Consider the following 19,289-nt stretch of genomic DNA (forward strand, 5'->3'; position numbering starts at 1 on the left):
GTAATAGAGACAGTCTTCCCACAAACCATGTAAATACCTTTAGTTATTTGAATATAAGACAAAGTATTTTACTTGTGACCAGGTTTTGTTGTGAGGCATATCTTAAAGTACTCATTGGGAAGATACTGCTAACGTAAAATATAATTACAATATCTGTTGCTTCTTTTTTTTTTTTTCAAAATCCTCACCGAGGATATGTTTATTGATTTTTTTCTTTTTCTTTTTTTAGAGAGGAAGAGGAAGGGAGGGAGAGAGAGAGGAAAAGAGAGAAACATTGATGTGAGAGAAAAACAGCAACTGATTGTCTCCCATATGCACCCTGACTGGGGATCGAACCCACAGCCTAGGTGTGTGCCCTGCCTGGGAATCGAACCTGCAGCCTTTGGGTGTGTGGGACGATGCTCCAACCAGCTGAGCCACCCAGCTGGGGTGATGTTGCTTAATTTTTTAAAGCGCTCAGACAGTACCCTATACATAGTAGGTATGCAAATGAAATTTCTGGCTACTTGCTTAATGGTTTCTTTTTTTGCACTTGAAACATACAAAAAAGATGAGTGAGTTTTCTGCCACTCAGTCAACTACTACTTCACAGTTGATAGGTTTAGCAGCTCAGGTTTTCTAAAGTGGAGTACTTACTTTTTTTTCTTTAATCTCTGACTCATTCAAAAATGTATTTTGTTAGTTCACAGCGAGTACATTGGATGATGTCAAGAACTCTGGCAGCAGTATCTTACCAGACAATTCTGTGCGAACTTCTGAAATGCCTGCTGTTCACAAGGATGCAGAATGTGTTTCCATTGCTCAGCAAGATGACACACCTCCTCTGCATGCAGAGGAAGACAGACCGTCAGCAGACACAGCAAGGACAGAAAGTGAAATGGACTCTTCAGATATTTCAAATGTGAGTGCTGCTAACTTGGTAAGAACAACTTATCAAAATTCCGAGTAAGTAAATTAAAGCTATAATATATTATCGAAGCATATACTCTAATAATATTGTGTGTTGTGGATCACTTTACACTTTACAAAGCATTTCTTTAAAAACCATTCTATGTATTATGTCCTTTTAACATTTTATTCTCATCAACCTTTTGATATGGTTAAGATTCTTCTTGTTTTGTAGAGGAACAAAATGAGACTGTGAGACTTAATCCATTCTATTTGTATGTGATTTGATCACATGTTCTGTAGTCTAGCACGAAGAAACTGATTCAGAGGAGATCTGGTCCGGATTGCGGTGCAGACAGACATGGCTTCCCTCTTTGCGCAACCATGTCAGAGTTCCACTAAGATACAGGAAGGGAGGGAGAGAAACATCAGTGTGCGAGAGATGCGTCGATTGGTTGCCTCTCACGCACCCCCAACTGGGGACCTGGCCTGCAACCCAGGCCTGTGCCCTGACTGGGGCTCAAACCTAGAACCTTGTGCTTCGCAGGACAGCGCTCAGTCCACTGAGCCACACCAGCCAGGGCTAGAATTTGTTTCTAATTCGTCTTGGCATAGATGCTTCTGTGGGTTGCTCTAGATACGTGCCTCGTTGTTTTCGGTTCTAAACAGGGTTATAGCGAGTGCCTGAAGCGACGAGAGAACTATTTTCTTTCTTTCTCCATCCAGTATTGTCACATAATCGGTTGGAGTTTTTTGAAAATCTGTAGTTCTCTTACTTAACAGACATTTCAGCCAAATGACTGTAAGAACCTCTCTGCTTAAGGTCCTCTTTGGCCTACATTGTAAAAATATGGCAAAAATGTGGTAGCTAGATAGAACACCTACCTGCCATGGATCTATTTTTTCAGATTTACTAAAATTTCAAATATTACTGATTATTTGGAAATTAAAAAACAATGTATCCAGATATTTATTCGATTTTCACAGTGTGAATATAGTAAACCTTATATGCAGATCATTGAATTCAACTTTAATATTTGTATTTTTAAATTGTTACTTGGAACGTTTGTGTGGCACATTAACACCAGCTTCTGTATTATTCTAGGGTTTGTAGAGAAACAGGTTATGATGTAAAGCAACAGACCCTCGTTTAGACCGCCTCACCCCCTTTTGATCACCCGGGAGAGTGCGTGCTGTGGGGCCGAGTGTGTACAGATGGGCTGGGGAGGGGCCGCAGTGTCCAGCGCTGCCCGGGCGTGGGCCCCACTCCAGACACTTCAGCGAGGAGCTGAGACTCAAGCGTTTGCATTTTAAATTCCTTTACTGAGGATAACTGATTTTTAGTAAACTTCCCATATCTGAACTATACAAAGTAGATAATTTTTGAAGTCTTCATACATACGAAGTCACCAGTCTAGTCACGATCACGGACATACCGTCTGCCTCTAAAGCTTTTCACGTTCCCCCTCGTATCCCGTCCTTCCAGCCTCTCCCCGTATCCCCTTCCAAGGCCATCCTTTTCCTGCTGTCACTACATACTAACTGGCACGTTCAGAACTTTATGTAAGTGGAGTCATGTGATCTCTGTGTGGCTTCTTCCGCTCAGCATAATTATTTTGAACTTCGTCTGTGTAGTTGTGGGTCTTAGTTCATTCTCTTTATTGTCTTTAAGCGTGTTCTGTCGTGTGCCCATAACACAGTCAGTGTGTTCGTCCATTCAGTTGCTGGCATGTTTGCGTTTTCTCCAGGTTTTCTGTTGTAATAAAGGCCCCGTGAACCTTGGTCTTTACTTTGAACACATGCTGTCATGTCTCGTGGAAAAACTGCCATGCCCATGTTGTTGATGACACTGTCTGGGTCTCCCGTGTCTGGGCCCAGCTCTGGTGCTTGTCCTGGCAGTCGAGAGAGGGTTATGGAACCCTCTGAATACGACTGTGGAGCTATATTTATATACATATTTAGCTTACCTTAGGGACTTATTAATTAATGATTATCATGTATATTATTTGGAATAATTACAAAGCTTATATATAGATAAGGTATCTTCATCATTACAGCATAAATTATATGTTCCTTTTCCCTTTATAGTATAATGTTTTTAAAGAGATTTGATATATAGCTTTTGAATTTTTGCACACAACTGAAATCCACACTGTCATTAATGATAATATTTGTTATTTACGTAACTTCACAGTTTCTCATACACAGCAGTCTGGTACAGAAGGTAAGTTGTGGATTATGGTACCATTTTAGGGAATACAGAATAGGCTCTCGGTTCTTAGAACCTTCCAAGTCACACAGGTAGCGAGGGCTTGAGCCTGTGCTGAACCCCAGCTTTTATGATGCTAGAACAAGGCTGCTTTATGTGTACTGTTGACTATGTGAGCAGAATATAAAGAATGACATGATTATTAAACTTTCCAGTCAAGTGATGATTCTTTATTTTGTTTGTCTTAAACTTTATAGTCCATGGCAGAAGTTCTCGCCAAAAAGGAAGAGCTAGCAGATCGTCTAGAAAAGGCCAATGAAGAAGCCATCGCTAGTGCCATTGCCGAAGAGGAGCAGTTGACTAGAGAAATCGAAGCTGAAGAAAACAATGATATTAATATTGAAACTGACAACGACAGTGATTTTTCTGTGAGCAAGCCTTTAGAATTTTTAATTTAATTGTTCAAAAAAGTATATTCAGACATAAAATTCTTACGGCTAGAAGGACCTAGAGTTCATCTAACCCTATTTAAAATTACTTAAAAAATATATTCAGTACAGATAGTATCAGTCTTTGTGATTGAGACATACAACAAACAATAGCAAATCTTATTTTAGCACCTTACCATTACTGTTTTTTTAAAAATAATAATTTTTTTATTTGTTTTTTTTGGTTATTTATTTTTAGAGAGAGGGGAAAGGAGAAAGAGAGAGAAACATCACTGTGTGGTTGCCTCTCACTCACGCCCCCAACTGGGGATCTGACGTGCAACCGAGTCATGTGCCCTGACTGGGAATCGAACCAGCGACACTTGGCTCGCAGGCTGACGCTCAATTCACTGAGCCACAGCAGCCAGGGCTACCATTACTAAGTTTTTAATATGATGCAATTTACAAGTTAGAAGTTATTTTCCATTTACAAATCAAGAAATTGAATTTCAGAAAGCAACAACTCAACCTTACTCAGATTACAATTGTAGAGGTTGAGAAGCTCTGAAGAAGTCAGAACTTATGTAGTAGTAGTATACATTATTATAATGTAGACAGGATAGTAGAGGATATTATAATAGTATAGGCCAGGATATTTTTTAAAAATTTTACTTGCCTTGTCTCTGCTATAAAATGGTAAGTAGATTTGTCTTTCTCTTACAGTGTGTGGACTATGGTAGTTTTAACTGGGTGATTATTGTGACCACAAGAAATATATGACTTTATTCTTGTTTTGAACTATTTGATAAATGAAATGGATTAGCAACAGATAGGAAAATTTTACGTATAGTTTATATTTTTTGGTTATATTTGTGTTCTAATATTTGTTTTGAATTTTCTTTATAACATTTTAGGCCGGCATGGGCAGTGGAAGTGTATTTTTCTGTGGTATGTCTATGGACTGGAACGATGTCCTTGCAGATTATGAAGGTACTGTGTGTGTGTGTTTGTGTGTGTGTGTGTGTGTGTGTGTACAGGTGGAGAGATGTAATAGGTGATCTTATACGAGTTTCTGTGTAAAATAGATAACTTAGAGTGGGCATGCTGATGCCTTTAAAAGTCTGGTCCCAATTGTTAGTTTTATAGAACTGTGAGGTTAAACAGTAACTGTGGTTTTCTTTTTAATGAACAGCTCGAGAATCTTGGCGCCAAAATACGTCCTGGGGGGATATTGTGGAGGAGGAGCCCGCTCGGCCTCCAGGACACGGAATTCACATGCATGAAAAACTTTCCTCTCCGTCTCGTAAAAGGTCTGGCCTCCAAAAATTAATTTGAAATATTTCACAGGAGGGAAACTAAACACTTTTGACTTTAAGTAGAGTAACTATACAATATTTTAAGGCACATTACTCAGGACAGTTCACAGCCTTTGGAAAGTGGCAGTGTTTTCCTATAAGTTAGATCGAAATTTTGTGTCGTTTTTATATTTATTTTTTGAACTTTGAGGACTAAAGAAAATATTTTTGGTTTCATCATGTAAATATACTGTGTCCTGTCTATTTACTTGTATTAATAGAACAATTGCAGAATCTAAGAAGAAACATGAAGAAAAACAAATGAAAGCGCAGCAGCTAAGGGAAAAGTTGCGTGAAGAGAAGACATTAAAGCTTCAGAAATTGTTAGAAAGGGTGAGTTTTACTCTTTAGGAAATTATGATAAGCCTTATACAGGGCTTGTTTCCAAATTGAAATTTTCTTCTGGCTGAGAGAACCGGAAGTAACTGCACAGTGAGCGATGTCCAGAATGGAAGCATCACTGCCTTTGGTGGCCCCCCCACCCCCACCAGTGACATGCCGTCCTGTTTGCCGTGTGCTGGTGGCCACCGTCCCGTGGCCGCGTGCAGGGAGCCGCACGGCGGGGCTGGGGCTCCTGGGGGCCGGCCTGCAGTTCGTGGGCTGGAGTACCTAACCCGGGGGACAGAGGGTGGGTGCCCATGGCCGTGCAGGGGAGCTGTGCTACCTTCTGGTGCCAGGGAGGGTCACTGGTGTGCGTAGGTTAGATACTTGCATGACTCACAATGTGTATTTCAAATTCGGGAGAGGCAATTGGACCCATTAATTTGAGTCTTTAAAAAAATGAGGTAGCACAAGGTTCTCTTTAGTGCAGTAGAAAAGTTGACTGAAAAGGGAAATAATCTGTCATTTTTCTCTTTATCTGCACCTCAAGAATTTGCCATTGTTCTTATTTTAAGCATTTAGAATGAATAAATCAAATATGAAAAATGGTCTCCATTTCGTGGGGTTCTAAGAAAGTTAATATGTCATTTTCAGTTTTAGAGAAATCCTCTAACACAACCTCTGTATCTCCTATTACTATGTTTTTGATACAAATAAAATTACATAGTTTATTTTCTCACTATGTTATATAACTTCCAATTATTTGGATATTCTTAAAGTCCAAATTAGAGGTTTTCTGGTTTAATTTTCCCATCACTGTGGTATCGCTTCCATTGAGTTTAGTGATGAATCCCACCCTGCATTTGTGTGAGGGGACCGTTCCCACACTGGTTTGCATGCATGTCTCACCTGAGCACCACAGGGACTGTGAGGTGCAGAGTGGAACCGGTACAGCGCCCCCTTTTACAGGTGTGGAAACTGAGTCCAGGACAGGCTGAGTGCTGTTCTGCCCAGCGTCCCTGCCTCAGCTCGGGCTCAGAGACTCTGCCCTCTAGCTTCTAATCCACGCTGTCTCCGTGCCATACTTTTTTTGCTGGTTAAACACATAATTATGCATTTAAAATTCAACTGAGATGTTTTTCTCCTACTCATGTTGAGCCAACATCTGATTTTCCATAATTTATGACATTGGTGCTGGATCTGATTTCTTCTTCGTTTTTTTTTTTTTTTAAGATTTTATTTATTTTTAGAGACATGGGAAGGGAGCAAGAAGGAGAGGGAGAGAGAAACACTCATGTGTGATTGCCTCTCACACGCCCCCAACTGGGGACCTGGCCCACAACCCAGGCCTGTGTCCCGACTGGGAATCGAACTCACGACCCCTTGGTTCCCAGGCCGGCACTTAATCCACTGAGCCACACCAGCCAGGGCTGGGTCTGATTTCTTGAAGCACACAATCGCCTCTTACTTCTATTTGATATTGCTTTAGAGAACTAAGGGCAACTGTTATATCTACTTTTTGTTCTAGGGTACTCAAAATCTTCTTCCCTTCAGAGAATATTTCTTATGCAAAGAAATGTAGTCTTTAGACTTCTCACCATTTTCCAACCTCTAGGAAAAAATTACTTAATTGTCTTCAGTTGGGTTACTAGAGACATTGTTTATAGGGCTAACAAACACACGCTCTTTTCACTTTCAGTATAATCATCGCGCAGTAAAATAATGACAGCAAATATATCTCCGGAGCCTTGTCTAACGCACTATTTGAAGAGCTGTACATTTAGTGACTCAGCCTTTAAAAACAGCCAGTAAGTTAGGTACTACTGTTACTCTGTCACTAGATAGGGACAGCGAGATATGGGCTTTGAAAGTGTTATTTCACTGAGCTAGCAGGTGACCGGATAGGTTAGGAGCTTGGGCGGTTTGTCTCCAGAGTCTGTTCTTAATCATCGGTCACGCTCCTTCAGCTCTTCCCGGGTCCTAGACTTGATCAGTCCTCAGCTGCTGATCAGTTTGCACTCCTTTTAAATGACTGTAGGCTGAGAGTGACGATATGGTAATTCCCTGTCTGCAGGAAAAAGACGTCCGGAAGTGGAAGGAAGAGTTACTAGATCAGCGCCGTAGGATGATGGAAGAGAAGCTGCTTCATGCCGAATTTAAAAGAGAGGTGCAATTACAAGCCATTGTCAAAAAAGCACAAGAGGAAGAAGCTAAGGTGAGTGTATCTTAAGTGCTTTGAAGATTGAATTAATTGCCCACGTCCTTTTTCCGATTGTTATATATAAGAAGCTAGTATTTATCAGAATGTTTATTGTCTGTCACAATAACAGAGCATTTTTACAGGCTCGTTTAAAGCTCCTTAGGCGCAGTATCTTATCTTTACAACAACCTATGAGATATACATATATTTTACAGCTTTATGGAGGTGTCAGTGATCAACACGGGATAGCACACATGTGAAGCATCAGCTTGATGCGTTTTGACATGTATATATTCCTGCAGCTTTCGGTACCCTGCAGATTTTAAACAATTCCCTCACCCTCAGAAGTTTCTCCATGCTCCCTTGTAACTCATTCTTTCCTCCAACGGTACTGGAGTGTCTGGTCTGCTCTTTGTCACTGTGCATGTTAACATTTTCTAGAGTTTTAGGCGAATGGCGTCACATAAAAGAGCACAGTGTGTCCTCTGTCCTCTGGCGTCTCTCACTCAACACAGTTGTTTTGGTTCCGGCCCTGCTGTTGCGTTGACCGGCCCCTTTCATGGCTGAGAATCCGCCCCACTGAGGAGACGCACCCCGTTTGTTAGTTCAGCCACCTGCTGACGGACGTCTGTTTCCTTTCCAGCTTTTGCAGTGAACACGGACGTTCCTATCTTCGCGTAGAGTCTTGTGATAGGTTCTTCTTCACTTTTAAAGAAAAGGGTTTCCAGAGTCAGGACAGTTAGGCTGCCGTGCCTTTGATCAGCAGAGGATGTGCGTTCTGCTTCGCCGCGTCCTCAGCGCCACTCGACACGGTTACACATCATGGTTTGGGCCGCGGTCTGTCCTGTGGGCGTCCGCAGTGGCCCCTGTGGTTTCCGTTTGCAGTGTTACACATCCTTTCATGCTCTTCTTTCCTGTCTGCATCCCTTATTTGGTGAAATACTTGTTCACATGTCTTGTTTATTTTTTCAAGTTAGATTGGCTTATTATTATTGTGTTATTTTTCCCTGCTTTATGGAAGCGTCGCTCCCAGATAAAACGGTCAGATACTTCGCGTGTACAACGTGGTGATCTGATCTGCGCTACCTGGTGGAGGGCTCCCCCAGTCGAGTTAAGGACCACACCCACCACCTCACCCGCTGTGCGTGTGCGTGCCCGCGCACGAACACTGTCATCAGCCGTGTCGCACACTCATCACGCGCCTGGAAGTCCGTCCCCTCTCGGCCTCTCCTCGTGCCTCCCTGCCCCCGGCAGCGGCCTTTCTGCCCCTTGTTTTCGTGAGTCTGACTTTTTTCTTTTTGAGATTCCAAACAGAAGTGATGCGGTATTTGTCCTCCTCGGTCTGGCTTAGTTCCCTCAGCATATATGCCTTCCAGGTTCATCTTTGCTATTGCAAATGTCAGGGTTTCTTAGAGGATTTCACGTGTTAGAGAATAAGATCTGTGTTGTACACGTATTTCCTCTCAGTCTCTGGATTGCCTTTTTATTTTCTTAACAGCGTGTTCTGAAGTTTTAAAAGTTGCTGAGGTTCAATATGTTGACCTTTTTCTTCTATACTTGGTGAGTTTTGTGTCCTCTTTAAAAACTTTACCTCAACTTAAGGTCACCAAGATTTTTTCTTAACTTTTTTTTAGAAGTTTTGAATTTTACAGTGAGGTCTGTGCTCCATTTTGAGTTATTGTTTGGATATGGTGTGAGTTAGGGTTCAGATTAATTTTGTTCTCATATGGCTAACTAATGTTCCGGTACGAGTTGCTCAGAATACTTTCCTTTATGTGTTGAATTGACTTGGTACCGTCACTGGAAAGCAGCCGGCTGTGCACGCGTGGGTCTGTTTCTGACGGTCTGAGGTCACCTGCACGGTGGCAGCTGCCCCTCCCCGCATGGTTCTGGGAGTCTCGCTTCTGCCGAAGAACGTAAGCCCGGACTTCACTTCCCTGCTTCCCTCGACCACTTCACAGTATTATTCTGGCTTTAAAGAATGAAAAATTCTAACCCAACTGACTTTTTTCAGCTCTACCATAAGCTGCACTTGACTCATACAAACTCCTCTCCGGCGGAACTTGGCTCCTATGGTTCATGTGTGTGAAGCTGAGGGCACAGGGTCTGTAGTTCATTGTCTTGTAGCCAAATGTCACTCAGTCAGAATGTGTTGGGGAAACAATGATTTGTTCTTTCACGTTTGTCCAAACTCATTAGAATAACCTGTTTGTACCTATGTAATCTGTGGTTGCAGATTACAGTGATATTAAGTAGAACTATAAGATGGTCTCAGTAAGAATCTTAATTGGTTTCTTGACTTAAAAATATTTCCTATGGCAGTGCTTTTTTTTTAAGTCAGTTGTTACCAAGGCCCAGGTATTTATTCTATATAATGAATTATTATCCATTTTTGAGAGAACTATTGAAAGAAAAGACTCATAAGTCATTAAGTTTTTGTTTATGCCTGACAATTTGTTTATGTTATAATATAAAGACTATTGAGTTAATTTTTGTGATACCCTAGAATTAACTTGACTTGAAATTCACTCTCCTTGTTTTTGTTGAAGGTGAATGAAATTGCCTTCATAAATACCCTTGAAGCCCAGAATAAACGCCATGACGTCTTATCGAAACTGAAGGAATACGAGCAGAGGCTTAATGAACTGCAGGAGGAGCGTCAGCGCAGACAGGAAGAAAAGCAAGCGCGCGACGAAGCTGTTCAGGTAGAATTTTACTTGGCAAGCACTTATCGGTCACCTGATATGTCCTGGGCATAAAGAGGGGGGCCACCAGTGTAAAATCTAAGGGCACAGTTCCTCACTGGTTTTTCAGGAAACTAAGGCACAGGTGTAATGTAACTCTATCAGAGTCCCCTGCCTGATGAATAGTGGGGACTGGAAGCAAAACTAGGGAGTCTGAGCCAGTGCCCACTCCCTGAAGCCGCACTGACTTACAGCATCGCTGTCCTTGCCACACACTTTTCTTCACTCGTCCCTGAATGGAAGCTTAGTTCAGGGATGAACTCCATTAACTGTGCTTTCTTCATGATGTTCTGGTATTTCTAAAACCATTTTTAAGCCCAAGGCTTTAGAATTGATTAACCATGAAATATTATTATGTTCTCACAGAGTAGAATAACGTAGTATCTGCTGAAAATAGTATTTATTCTGATCATTCTGTGTAACACTGGTTAAGTGACATGAAAACCAGGTATCATCAATGTTTGATTTCTGCTTAAGTTCTGTGAAACGTACCTATTGGCAAGCCGGGGATCCACTCGATTGGATTACATACATATATGTCCCAGCTCTGTCACCTTTAATATTGGCGTTTTGCACATATGTCTAACATCTTCTAAAACATTTCCAACGTTAGGAAAGAAAGAGGGCCCTAGAGGCGGAGCGGCAGGCCCGCGTAGAAGAATTGCTAATGAAGAGGAAAGAGCAAGAAGCGCGGATTGAACAGCAGAGGCAAGAAAAGGAAAAAGCCCGTGAGGACGCAGCCAGGGAAAGAGCCAGGTACCTCGTGTGCTGTCTTGATTTTGATCCTGACAAGCATTTTGCAGTGGGAGAGTATTTGAATCAAGTCTTAAAATAAAGCCATTTGCTGTCATGTAGATATCTTTTAGAAAAGTCCCAAATACAGAAATGTTGCACTGAATTTCAATTACCAGGGGTTAGGACATCGTATTAAAATGAAAACCTTTTGAACATTTCTGTTGGATGTGAAACTTGATATTTACCGATTTTTCGGTTTGATTCTGGCTTGCTTCGTTAAACAAAGGGAATGTGTAGGAACGTACTGGGAGCATGAGTGATTGGAGGTTAGAGGACAGGCTGGAAGGGGTCAGGGATCAAAGGCCAGGCCACAGAGGCTCGCTGTGGTCCTTTGCCGGGAACAGTCTGGTCAGCGTGCCATCACTCGGATTCTGACGAATGACCTTTAGCCATCCCTTCATTTTAAAATCACTTTTTTAAGATGCAAAGAGCCAGGAAAAAGCATTTCATTGGCCAAGCCTAAGTCCCTTTTGGTTGGTGTATACCTTGCTGAAATGGGATTTTTTCTTCTGACCTTTTAATTGTGGCAACTTTCGTGGGTGAGAAACTGCCTTTCTTTGGTGGATGTGGAAATTGACTGTCCAAGGCTAAAAACAAGGCTGAGCAGTTTTTGCATACTTATCGGTTACTCAGTTTTTTGTTTTTGTTTTTTTTAATATATAATGCCTGTTCAAGTTTTTGCCCGTTTCTTTATTGGGATCTTTTTTTAAAAAAAGGTTTTATTTATTTATTTTTAGAGAGAAGGGAAGTGGGGGAGAAAAAGGGGGAGAGAAGCATCCATGTGTGGTTGCATTTTCCACACCCCCCACCTGGGGACCCAGTCTGAAGCCCAGGCCTGTGCCCCGACTGGGAACCGAACTGGCGACCCTTTGATTCCCAGACCCGCGCTCAATCCACTGAGCCACCCCAGCCAGGGTTATTGGGATCTTTTTTTTTTTAATGTTTAGGAATTACCTTAATAGATACTAATTCTTTCTCAGATACATATATTGCATATAAATTTGGTAGGTGTGGCTTGCCTTTTCACTCATTATGATGTCTTTCGATGAAGGTAATCTTTGATCACCGTGCGGTGAAGCTGAGTGCACTGTGGCTTGTGCTTTCTGATCTTGTTTATGAAATCCTTCTTTATCCTGAGTCATAAGAGACTTAAAAATGGTGTAGTTTTTCTTTAGTAGCACACTGTTTGCCTACCTACTGAGAATTTCATTCTATTTCATGTGAATATCCTAACACACGTTATTGAAAAATCTACTTTTTCCTTCTGGTCTACAGAGTTTTCTGACATAAATCAAGTTTCCATGGATGCATGGCTCTGTGTGTGGGCTCTGTCTCTGGTTCAGGGGTCTCTTTTCTTATCCTCTGCTTTAATTATCCAGGCTTTGTAGTGACTCTTGGTGTTGAATGCTACCCCGCACTCTCTTTCCCATCAGGACTGCCTTGGCCCCTTCGCATTTCTGTGTGACTGGGACTTGTCTGGGTCAGTGCTCTTCGTGATTGTCCTACTCTTTACATTAATGTTTTTCATCAATTTTGGGAAGTCTCTGGCCACTCTTTCTCCAGGTCTTTAATTGCCTTTCTCTTCAGGCTCCCCTGAGGTCTCTCAGTTTCTTAGATTTTCTTTGGTTGTGATGCCCTTGACGGGGTTTAGGAGTGGTCAGGTATTTGGTAGCATGGTCCTCAGTTAGGATTTCGTGGGTGTTTTCCTCATGGTTAGATTAGGGTTATGGGTTTCTAACAGGAGGAGCACAGGGGTAAATGTTCATTTCTGTTCCTAACCTGCCGGAAGTTCATGCTCTCGACTGAACTTTAACCACTGATTTTGTTCACCTTGGTCCCTGGCAAAGACAGTGTTTGTTGGGTCTCTTCTTTGTATAAATTACTGTAAAAGTCTCCCTAAACTGTGCTCCTCGGAAGCAAGCCACGACGCCTAGCCCACAGTCCGTGGAAAGAAGAATTCCCACCTAACCCAGCTGCGGTGCAGCACCTTGGTCTCTCCTCTCCCACAGATTCACTGACTGATTTTTATGTCACCGTGAACTCATTTATGTGTTTTTTTACACTTTGGGTTATAAACCAATATTATGTCACTCATTTCTTTGCTTGCTCAGCTTGTCCCGCATTGGACATTGGGAGTTCCTTCATCTGGCCCTGTGTCTCTGACGTATTTCATTTGACTTTTCTGAGCACTTCCTTCCTTCTGACACTGTGAGAGACTCTGACTCATCGTGTCTTCCACGCTCCACCCCTGGAATCAGCTTCGTTCACAGATTTCTCTTTCCTTTTATTGGAATGCTTTTAAAAACTGTTTTCCTTTCGCTGTTGAGATTCCCTCTTTGTTAAATCACTGTCATAATATTTTTATTTTGGTTTACTCTTAATTATTTGAACATGTTTCTAATAGCAGTTGTGTAGTCTTTGCTAAATCCAACGGTGACCTCATTCAGAGAAGTTTGGGGGCTGGTCTGGGGTTGTGTCCTCTCCTGTTTGTTTGCGAGGCGAGATCATGCCTTTTCTGTTCTTTTCTTGGTGGTTTCACTGGCATATTTAACTGACAGTCCTAGAGCTTGTATTTAAACCGCTGCTGGGTCCAGAAACCTATTTCATAACTAATAATCTCTGTTGCTTTCCAAACACTTACTGAGCAATACATCTAGGACTTAACAGGCACTTAGAAAAATAATGCTAAAACATTATAACCCTTTAGAATATGTAAGCCTACGAATCCTGGTTGTATTTTTAACCACGAGATTTGTTCCTCCCCTGTGTGCTCGCAGAGACAGAGAAGAGCGACTAGCTGCGCTCACAGCCGCGCAGCAGGAGGCGGTGGAGGAGCTGCAGAAGAAAATCCAGCTCAAGGTGGGGATCCGTGTCTTCCCAGGACGCTCAGAGCTGTCACTGGGTGGGGCATAAGGGCGGGGTCCGTTCCCTAACTTCGTTCCGTAGAAAACGGAAGTGGTGTGCACGCCTGATCTTTGGATAGCAGGACACATGATGGGCTACCATCGTATCGGCTAATTCAACTACCCAAGAACTAAATCTATTTTAATAAGATAAAGCACTGGAGGGAAAAAATTAACCACGCTTAAACATTTCTTGTTTTTACTGAGCAGTGATTATTATCATTTGTTTCACTCGATTTTAAGGCTTAGGAATTGCACATTTGCAGCTTGGGAGATGAGGGCGAACTGGTATTTTCTAGGAAGTGTTCCCCGTGAGTACGGCAGTTCCCATTCTAGCAGTATGAATTCTTCACATGACTTACGTGCGGGCTCCTCACAGAGGGTAGATTCCACATGGGAGAGCACCACGTGTCGCTGCCTGTACAGTCCAGGACTTCATCCTTCATTTAAATTTAATGCAGTAAATGTTTATTGAGCCTTGTGGTAGGTGCGGGGACAGAGATGAGTAAGACGTGATTCTAAATGTCAGGAAACTCGTGCTCCGATGCGAGATGCAAGTGTTAAGCAGATCATATGGGTGAAGGTTTACGTACAGGAGGGCACAGAGTCTAACATGGAAGGTGTCAGGGAAGTAATTTTAGAGAATAATTCCTGAGGTGAATGTTAAAAGAAAGATGAGTTAACTTGCATAGGAGAACGGGTCGTTCGCTGGGACGCCATTTCAGCCCTCTGAAGTAGTGTGAGCGTGAAGTCAGAAGTCTGAGCTAGTGTTTCTTGGCGTGTTCTTTTGTTCCCAAGAAAGTCACTGGAGGTGTAGGACAGCTGGAAAGGTAGTTGGTGTCGGGCAGAGGTCTTTAGCCTCATGGGCCTTGTGTGCTGTGACGAGAGGCTAGGACCTGACCGGAGTCAGCATTGCCTGCTGTGTGTTCAGAAAGTGCTTCCCAGAGGCCCGCGGTGTGTAACAAGTGTGTGAGGCGTCGCTGAGTGTGAGCTGGGTTTGTTGGATTCTTGCCTCACACACAGTGACATACCACAGGCTTCATAAAGTTACATTTTAAAAACCTTTTTCGCTTTCACTTACTATTTCCAAAGTTATTTGACCGTGGGACCTCTTCCACAAGCACTTCCCGGTGCCCCGTGGCGGGGCTCTCTGGAGCACGCTGTAGGGACGCGACTGCGCGCAGCAGCTGCAGAAGGGCTTTACGGAAGCCGTTGTCCTCGGTGTTCAAGCTAACGCTGAATGGAGACGTTCTGTTATTTTGCGGAAATATTATTTTTCCAGTTGTCAGTGTAATTTGAATAATTTTTTTTATTCTCACACTCTGACTTCATCTACAGCATGATGAAAGCATTCGAAGACACATGGAACAGATGGAACAAAGGAAAGAAAAGGCTGCCGAGCTGAGCAGTGGACGGCATGCAAATACTGATTATGCCCCCAAGCTGACCCCTTACGAGAGGAAGAAGCAGTGTTCCCTGTGCAATGTCCTGGTGCGTGGTCATTATCAACATGGTGGACATACATTATAGTTTATTACTGAAGTTTATTAACCTATGAATGTATACTCTCCTTGGTTTTTGTTTTTTTAAAAAATATTTATTTATTTTCAGGGAGAGGGGAAGGGAGGGAGAGAGAGGGAGAGAACCATCACTGTGTGATCGGTTGCTTCTTGCATGTTCCCAGCTGGGGACCTGGCTCACAACCCAGGCACGTGCCCTGTCTGGGAATCGAACTGGCACCCTTTTGGTTCACAGACCCGTGCTCAATTCATTGTGCCACATCAGCCGAGGCTGTTCTCCCTGTTTTTTAAAACTCACACTAAGTTACCTGCTGAGTCCCATGAATTTCGTTTTTTATTTTTATGCAGACTTGTAGTACAAAAATAATATCAGCATTTACAAGTAGAACTGCAAAGTACTGAAGCACCTACCTGCCAATAGAATGGAAGTGTACCTGCTTAGTGGTCGCCTGAGGCAGTATTTTTGGTACTGGTATCAAAAAAAGGAAAGGAATGTTCTCAGTGCTGAAACTGGAACCTTGATGCTCAGAGGAAGTGACATCCTCCAATGGCATGCCCTGTTTGGACCATACCTATTCTGGAGGATTCTCAGAACTGCGTTCTAAAGGAAGCATTTTTACGCCTAATAAATAAATACTAAAGCAGTGTCAACTTGCATATAGTGTACTGGGATGAATGGGTAACATTTAAAGTGAGACGTGCTTCAGTGTTGATTTCATTGCTCCGATCATGTGCTTTCAGATCTCTTCAGAGGTGTATCTGTTCAGCCACATTAAAGGAAGGAAGCACCAGCAAGCGGTGAGGGACGGCAGCAGCATCCAGGGGCGCGAGCTCTCCGACGAGGAAGTGGTGAGCCTTCTTCCTCTGCCTGTGCACGGCTTCACACAGAATCCCATGCTCGTGTGTGTTTCCGTGGTTATTTCAACATGTTAGCATTTAATAACTATAATAGCACGTGAATGTGTTACTGTTTTAGTGTACATATGAACAAGAAACAGAAATGAGAATTAAGTACTGTTTCCTATATAATTTCAGTACAAAATAAGTTATGGCATTTTTATACTTGAGTAATATAAGAAAAGAATTAGCGATCTCTACATTTCTTAGCAAACAGTTGACTATAAATTTCATATAAAATAATATCCTCCTTTATATGATACTGTATATGATAACATACTAAGTAGATGATAGTATTCAATTGAAAACTTTGGAAATGCATTATTTATCTACCTATAATTATTATTTATGTGGAATTTAGATTTGCATAAGTATTTTTATAAATACTTTTTATGCAACTGTTTTTGAGACAGGGATGACATTATTGATCTATGAATTTCATGGTTTTACTTGTAATAACAAATTTCTAAAGCTACCCAAGGATGAAAAAACCCTGTTTGTCAACCACCTCTTAAGCCTGGGGAAGGTTACTGCGGTGCTTTGGGGGCCATTCTGGGTGCAGGTGCAGATGTATAATTACCCCCCCTTTTTAATACTCCCCCAAGGGTATGCTTACTGACTTGAGCGAGGAAGAAACAACGATGTGGAAGAGAAAAACAGCAATCGGTTGCCTCCTGTATGGGCCCCAATTGGGGATCGGACCCTCAACCAGGGGCTGTGCTCTGACTGGGGGTTGAACCCGCAGCCTCTGCTGTTTGGGATGATGCTCCAGCCAACGGAGCACCTGCTCAGGGCATGTGTTTGTGTTTTAAACTAAGTGTTAGAACAAAAGAGTTGAAAATTTAAAAAGTTTAAAGTTTATAAAGTACAAAAACTACAGAAAGCTAAGGTAACTTTATTATTGAAAATAATTTAAAAATTGATGTAATGCAGCCCAAGGATACGGTGTTTAATGAAGCCCGCAGCTGGGTACAGTAATGTCCCGGGCCTTCACACCCACTTACCACGCGCCCGCCAACTCCCCCACACAGGCCCCATTCCTGCGGGCTCCTTTCACGGTACGTGCCCTGCACAGGGCACCACTCTTATCTTTTATGGCGTATTTTTACTCTCCTTTTCTATGTGTAGATACACAGATACTTGGCATTGCGTTAACGTGCCTACAGTATCCGGTACGGCAACGTGCTGTGCAGACTGCAGCCCGGGAGCAGCGGGCTGCACTCGCCGCTCAGATGTGCGGTGGGCTGCCGCTTCCGGTGTGTGCGAGTGACTCATGATGTTCACGCCACAGTGGGATCCGCTGATGCATTTCTCGGAACGGATCGCTGTCCTTAAGCGATGCGTGACTGGAGTTATTTTCAGTTACCTCCCCTTCTTCCCGAACACAAGTGTGCAGTTACGTGATACAGAAAGGCACTTTTATATTTCTCACATGGAAGTTTTCACTTTTAATCAGAGGGTATCTATGATAAACATACTTGTTCTACTTAAAGTTATTACTTGTCATCTGTGATGTCTTTATATTACATACATGAGGTCTGCGACCCTTCTTCTCTGACACACAAGATTTTATTTATACCACCTCTGACCTAATAAAACTGTACCTTTGACCTTATGCATTTGACATGTCAGATAACTTACTCTTGATCTTTGACACATTTTGTTTTAAGCCAGTTAAACATAATAGGTAGCTGCCCCACAAGAAAGGTTTAGTGTTTTGTGTTTTTACTTTAATTTGGGAAATTTTTAATGTTTCTTGAGCCTACACAAAAAGAGCTGTTAGAGGTTTGATTTTTTTTCTCTCTTTTATTATCTTAGAACCCAGATGATGAAAGCGTGTAATTTTTAAAGGTCAGAACAAACATGTGCTAGTTAAATGCATTCCAGAGTTTAATTTTTCTGTGTCCATTGCTAGAGAATTCATGAAGTTTGTTTTAGTTACAACTCTGATTTTTCTGGTAGTTTGTTCCTTAATTCGTCTGAAGAACTGATAATGATTTTTGTCGCAGTTGGATGAAGTACATGTGATCCTATATGAAGAATAAAGTCAAAACATTTTATTTTTAAATTTTGAAGCCATGTATTTCTGTTTCTGAGACTCCTTGGCTTTAAATGCACAGAAATTATACAAGTTCTGTGTGTTAGTCTGTGTATATAAATATGTAGGAAATAATAGTGTATTTTAATCTGATTCATGGAAAGTATGAAAAGGAGTTTCATGAAGCATCTTAAATTAACCATAATTGATTGGATCTTGACAAGCAAGGGTGGTTTTGCAAGTTCCAAATTAGTATACACCTTGGAAAATTATGCTAATTAGGTGATTGAGGAAAAAGTGGAATTTTAGATTAGCAGACACAGAAGGACATCCCTGTGTCTAGTGCAATAATAAGTCGACCTCCTTGGCCAGAGTGTGCCCAGCATTGAGGAGGAAGAGCTGACGGCTGTCTGGGAAATCACAGACAATCCTGGTCGGCTCGTTCACCCCCTTACCTTGCTTCCCTTCTGTTAGAAGAAGCAGGAGCATTTACATTCCTGTTACAATCATGTGAGGAAAACATGTTTGCTTTTCTACAGAAAATCAAGGGAATGGACCAACAAGGACTCATTTAGAATAACTCATTTAACCCCCCCAGTGCATCAGTAATTTATGTTTTAAGTTAGAAAAATAATATAAAAACCTCTTACCTTCCTTGTAAGACAAAACTTCCATTGCCTCCATTTTCCCTTTACTAGGATGGGAAATGTTTCTAGGTCTCAGTATGAGAGCGTGAGAGAGACAGAGAACTCGTATACGTATTCAGCACATAGTTCACACACGTAAGTGGCTTATTCTTATTGATGTATTTCTTCCAGCTTTTGGAATTCCGTGGTGGTAAATCCATTCACAGTGTAATTAGGGTGTACAGCAACTATGTAGCTGCCTATCCATAACTGATTTAGTCTTCTTCATTGTTCAAGTAAAATATTTCACTAGGTAACGTTTGTTCTAAACCTTAGTTTGACCCAATAATTTTGAAAGGTTCTCT

The 19,289-nt window shown here is 41.9% G+C and overlaps 1 protein-coding gene across 3 annotated transcripts in view; it reads left to right on the forward strand.

Moving 5' to 3' along the window:
• The window catches only part of SCAPER (S-phase cyclin A associated protein in the ER), a 115,382-nt gene that overhangs the window by 16,410 nt on the left and 79,683 nt on the right, over nucleotides 1-19,289 (forward strand). For 2 of the 3 annotated variants that reach the window (XM_090263626.1, XM_090263624.1), the window contains 11 exons: nucleotides 683-901; nucleotides 3,355-3,525; nucleotides 4,440-4,515; nucleotides 4,718-4,835; nucleotides 5,102-5,213; nucleotides 7,276-7,416; nucleotides 9,951-10,106; nucleotides 10,759-10,901; nucleotides 13,718-13,799; nucleotides 15,182-15,334; nucleotides 16,105-16,212. In XM_090263626.1, coding sequence (XP_090119752.1) covers nucleotides 683-901; nucleotides 3,355-3,525; nucleotides 4,440-4,515; nucleotides 4,718-4,835; nucleotides 5,102-5,213; nucleotides 7,276-7,416; nucleotides 9,951-10,106; nucleotides 10,759-10,901; nucleotides 13,718-13,799; nucleotides 15,182-15,334; nucleotides 16,105-16,212 — 1,479 coding nt within the window. Of the gene's footprint in view, nucleotides 1-682; nucleotides 920-3,354; nucleotides 3,526-4,439; nucleotides 4,516-4,717; nucleotides 4,836-5,101; nucleotides 5,214-7,275; nucleotides 7,417-9,950; nucleotides 10,107-10,758; nucleotides 10,902-13,717; nucleotides 13,800-15,181; nucleotides 15,335-16,104; nucleotides 16,213-19,289 lie in introns of all 3 variants that reach the window. The other variant, XM_090263625.1, reaches the window with a different exon arrangement.

This window comes from Furipterus horrens, unplaced genomic scaffold, assembly GCF_987537825.1.
Source record: "Furipterus horrens unplaced genomic scaffold, mFurHor1.1.pri manual_scaffold_16, whole genome shotgun sequence".
Taxonomy (NCBI): Eukaryota; Metazoa; Chordata; class Mammalia; order Chiroptera; family Furipteridae; genus Furipterus; species Furipterus horrens.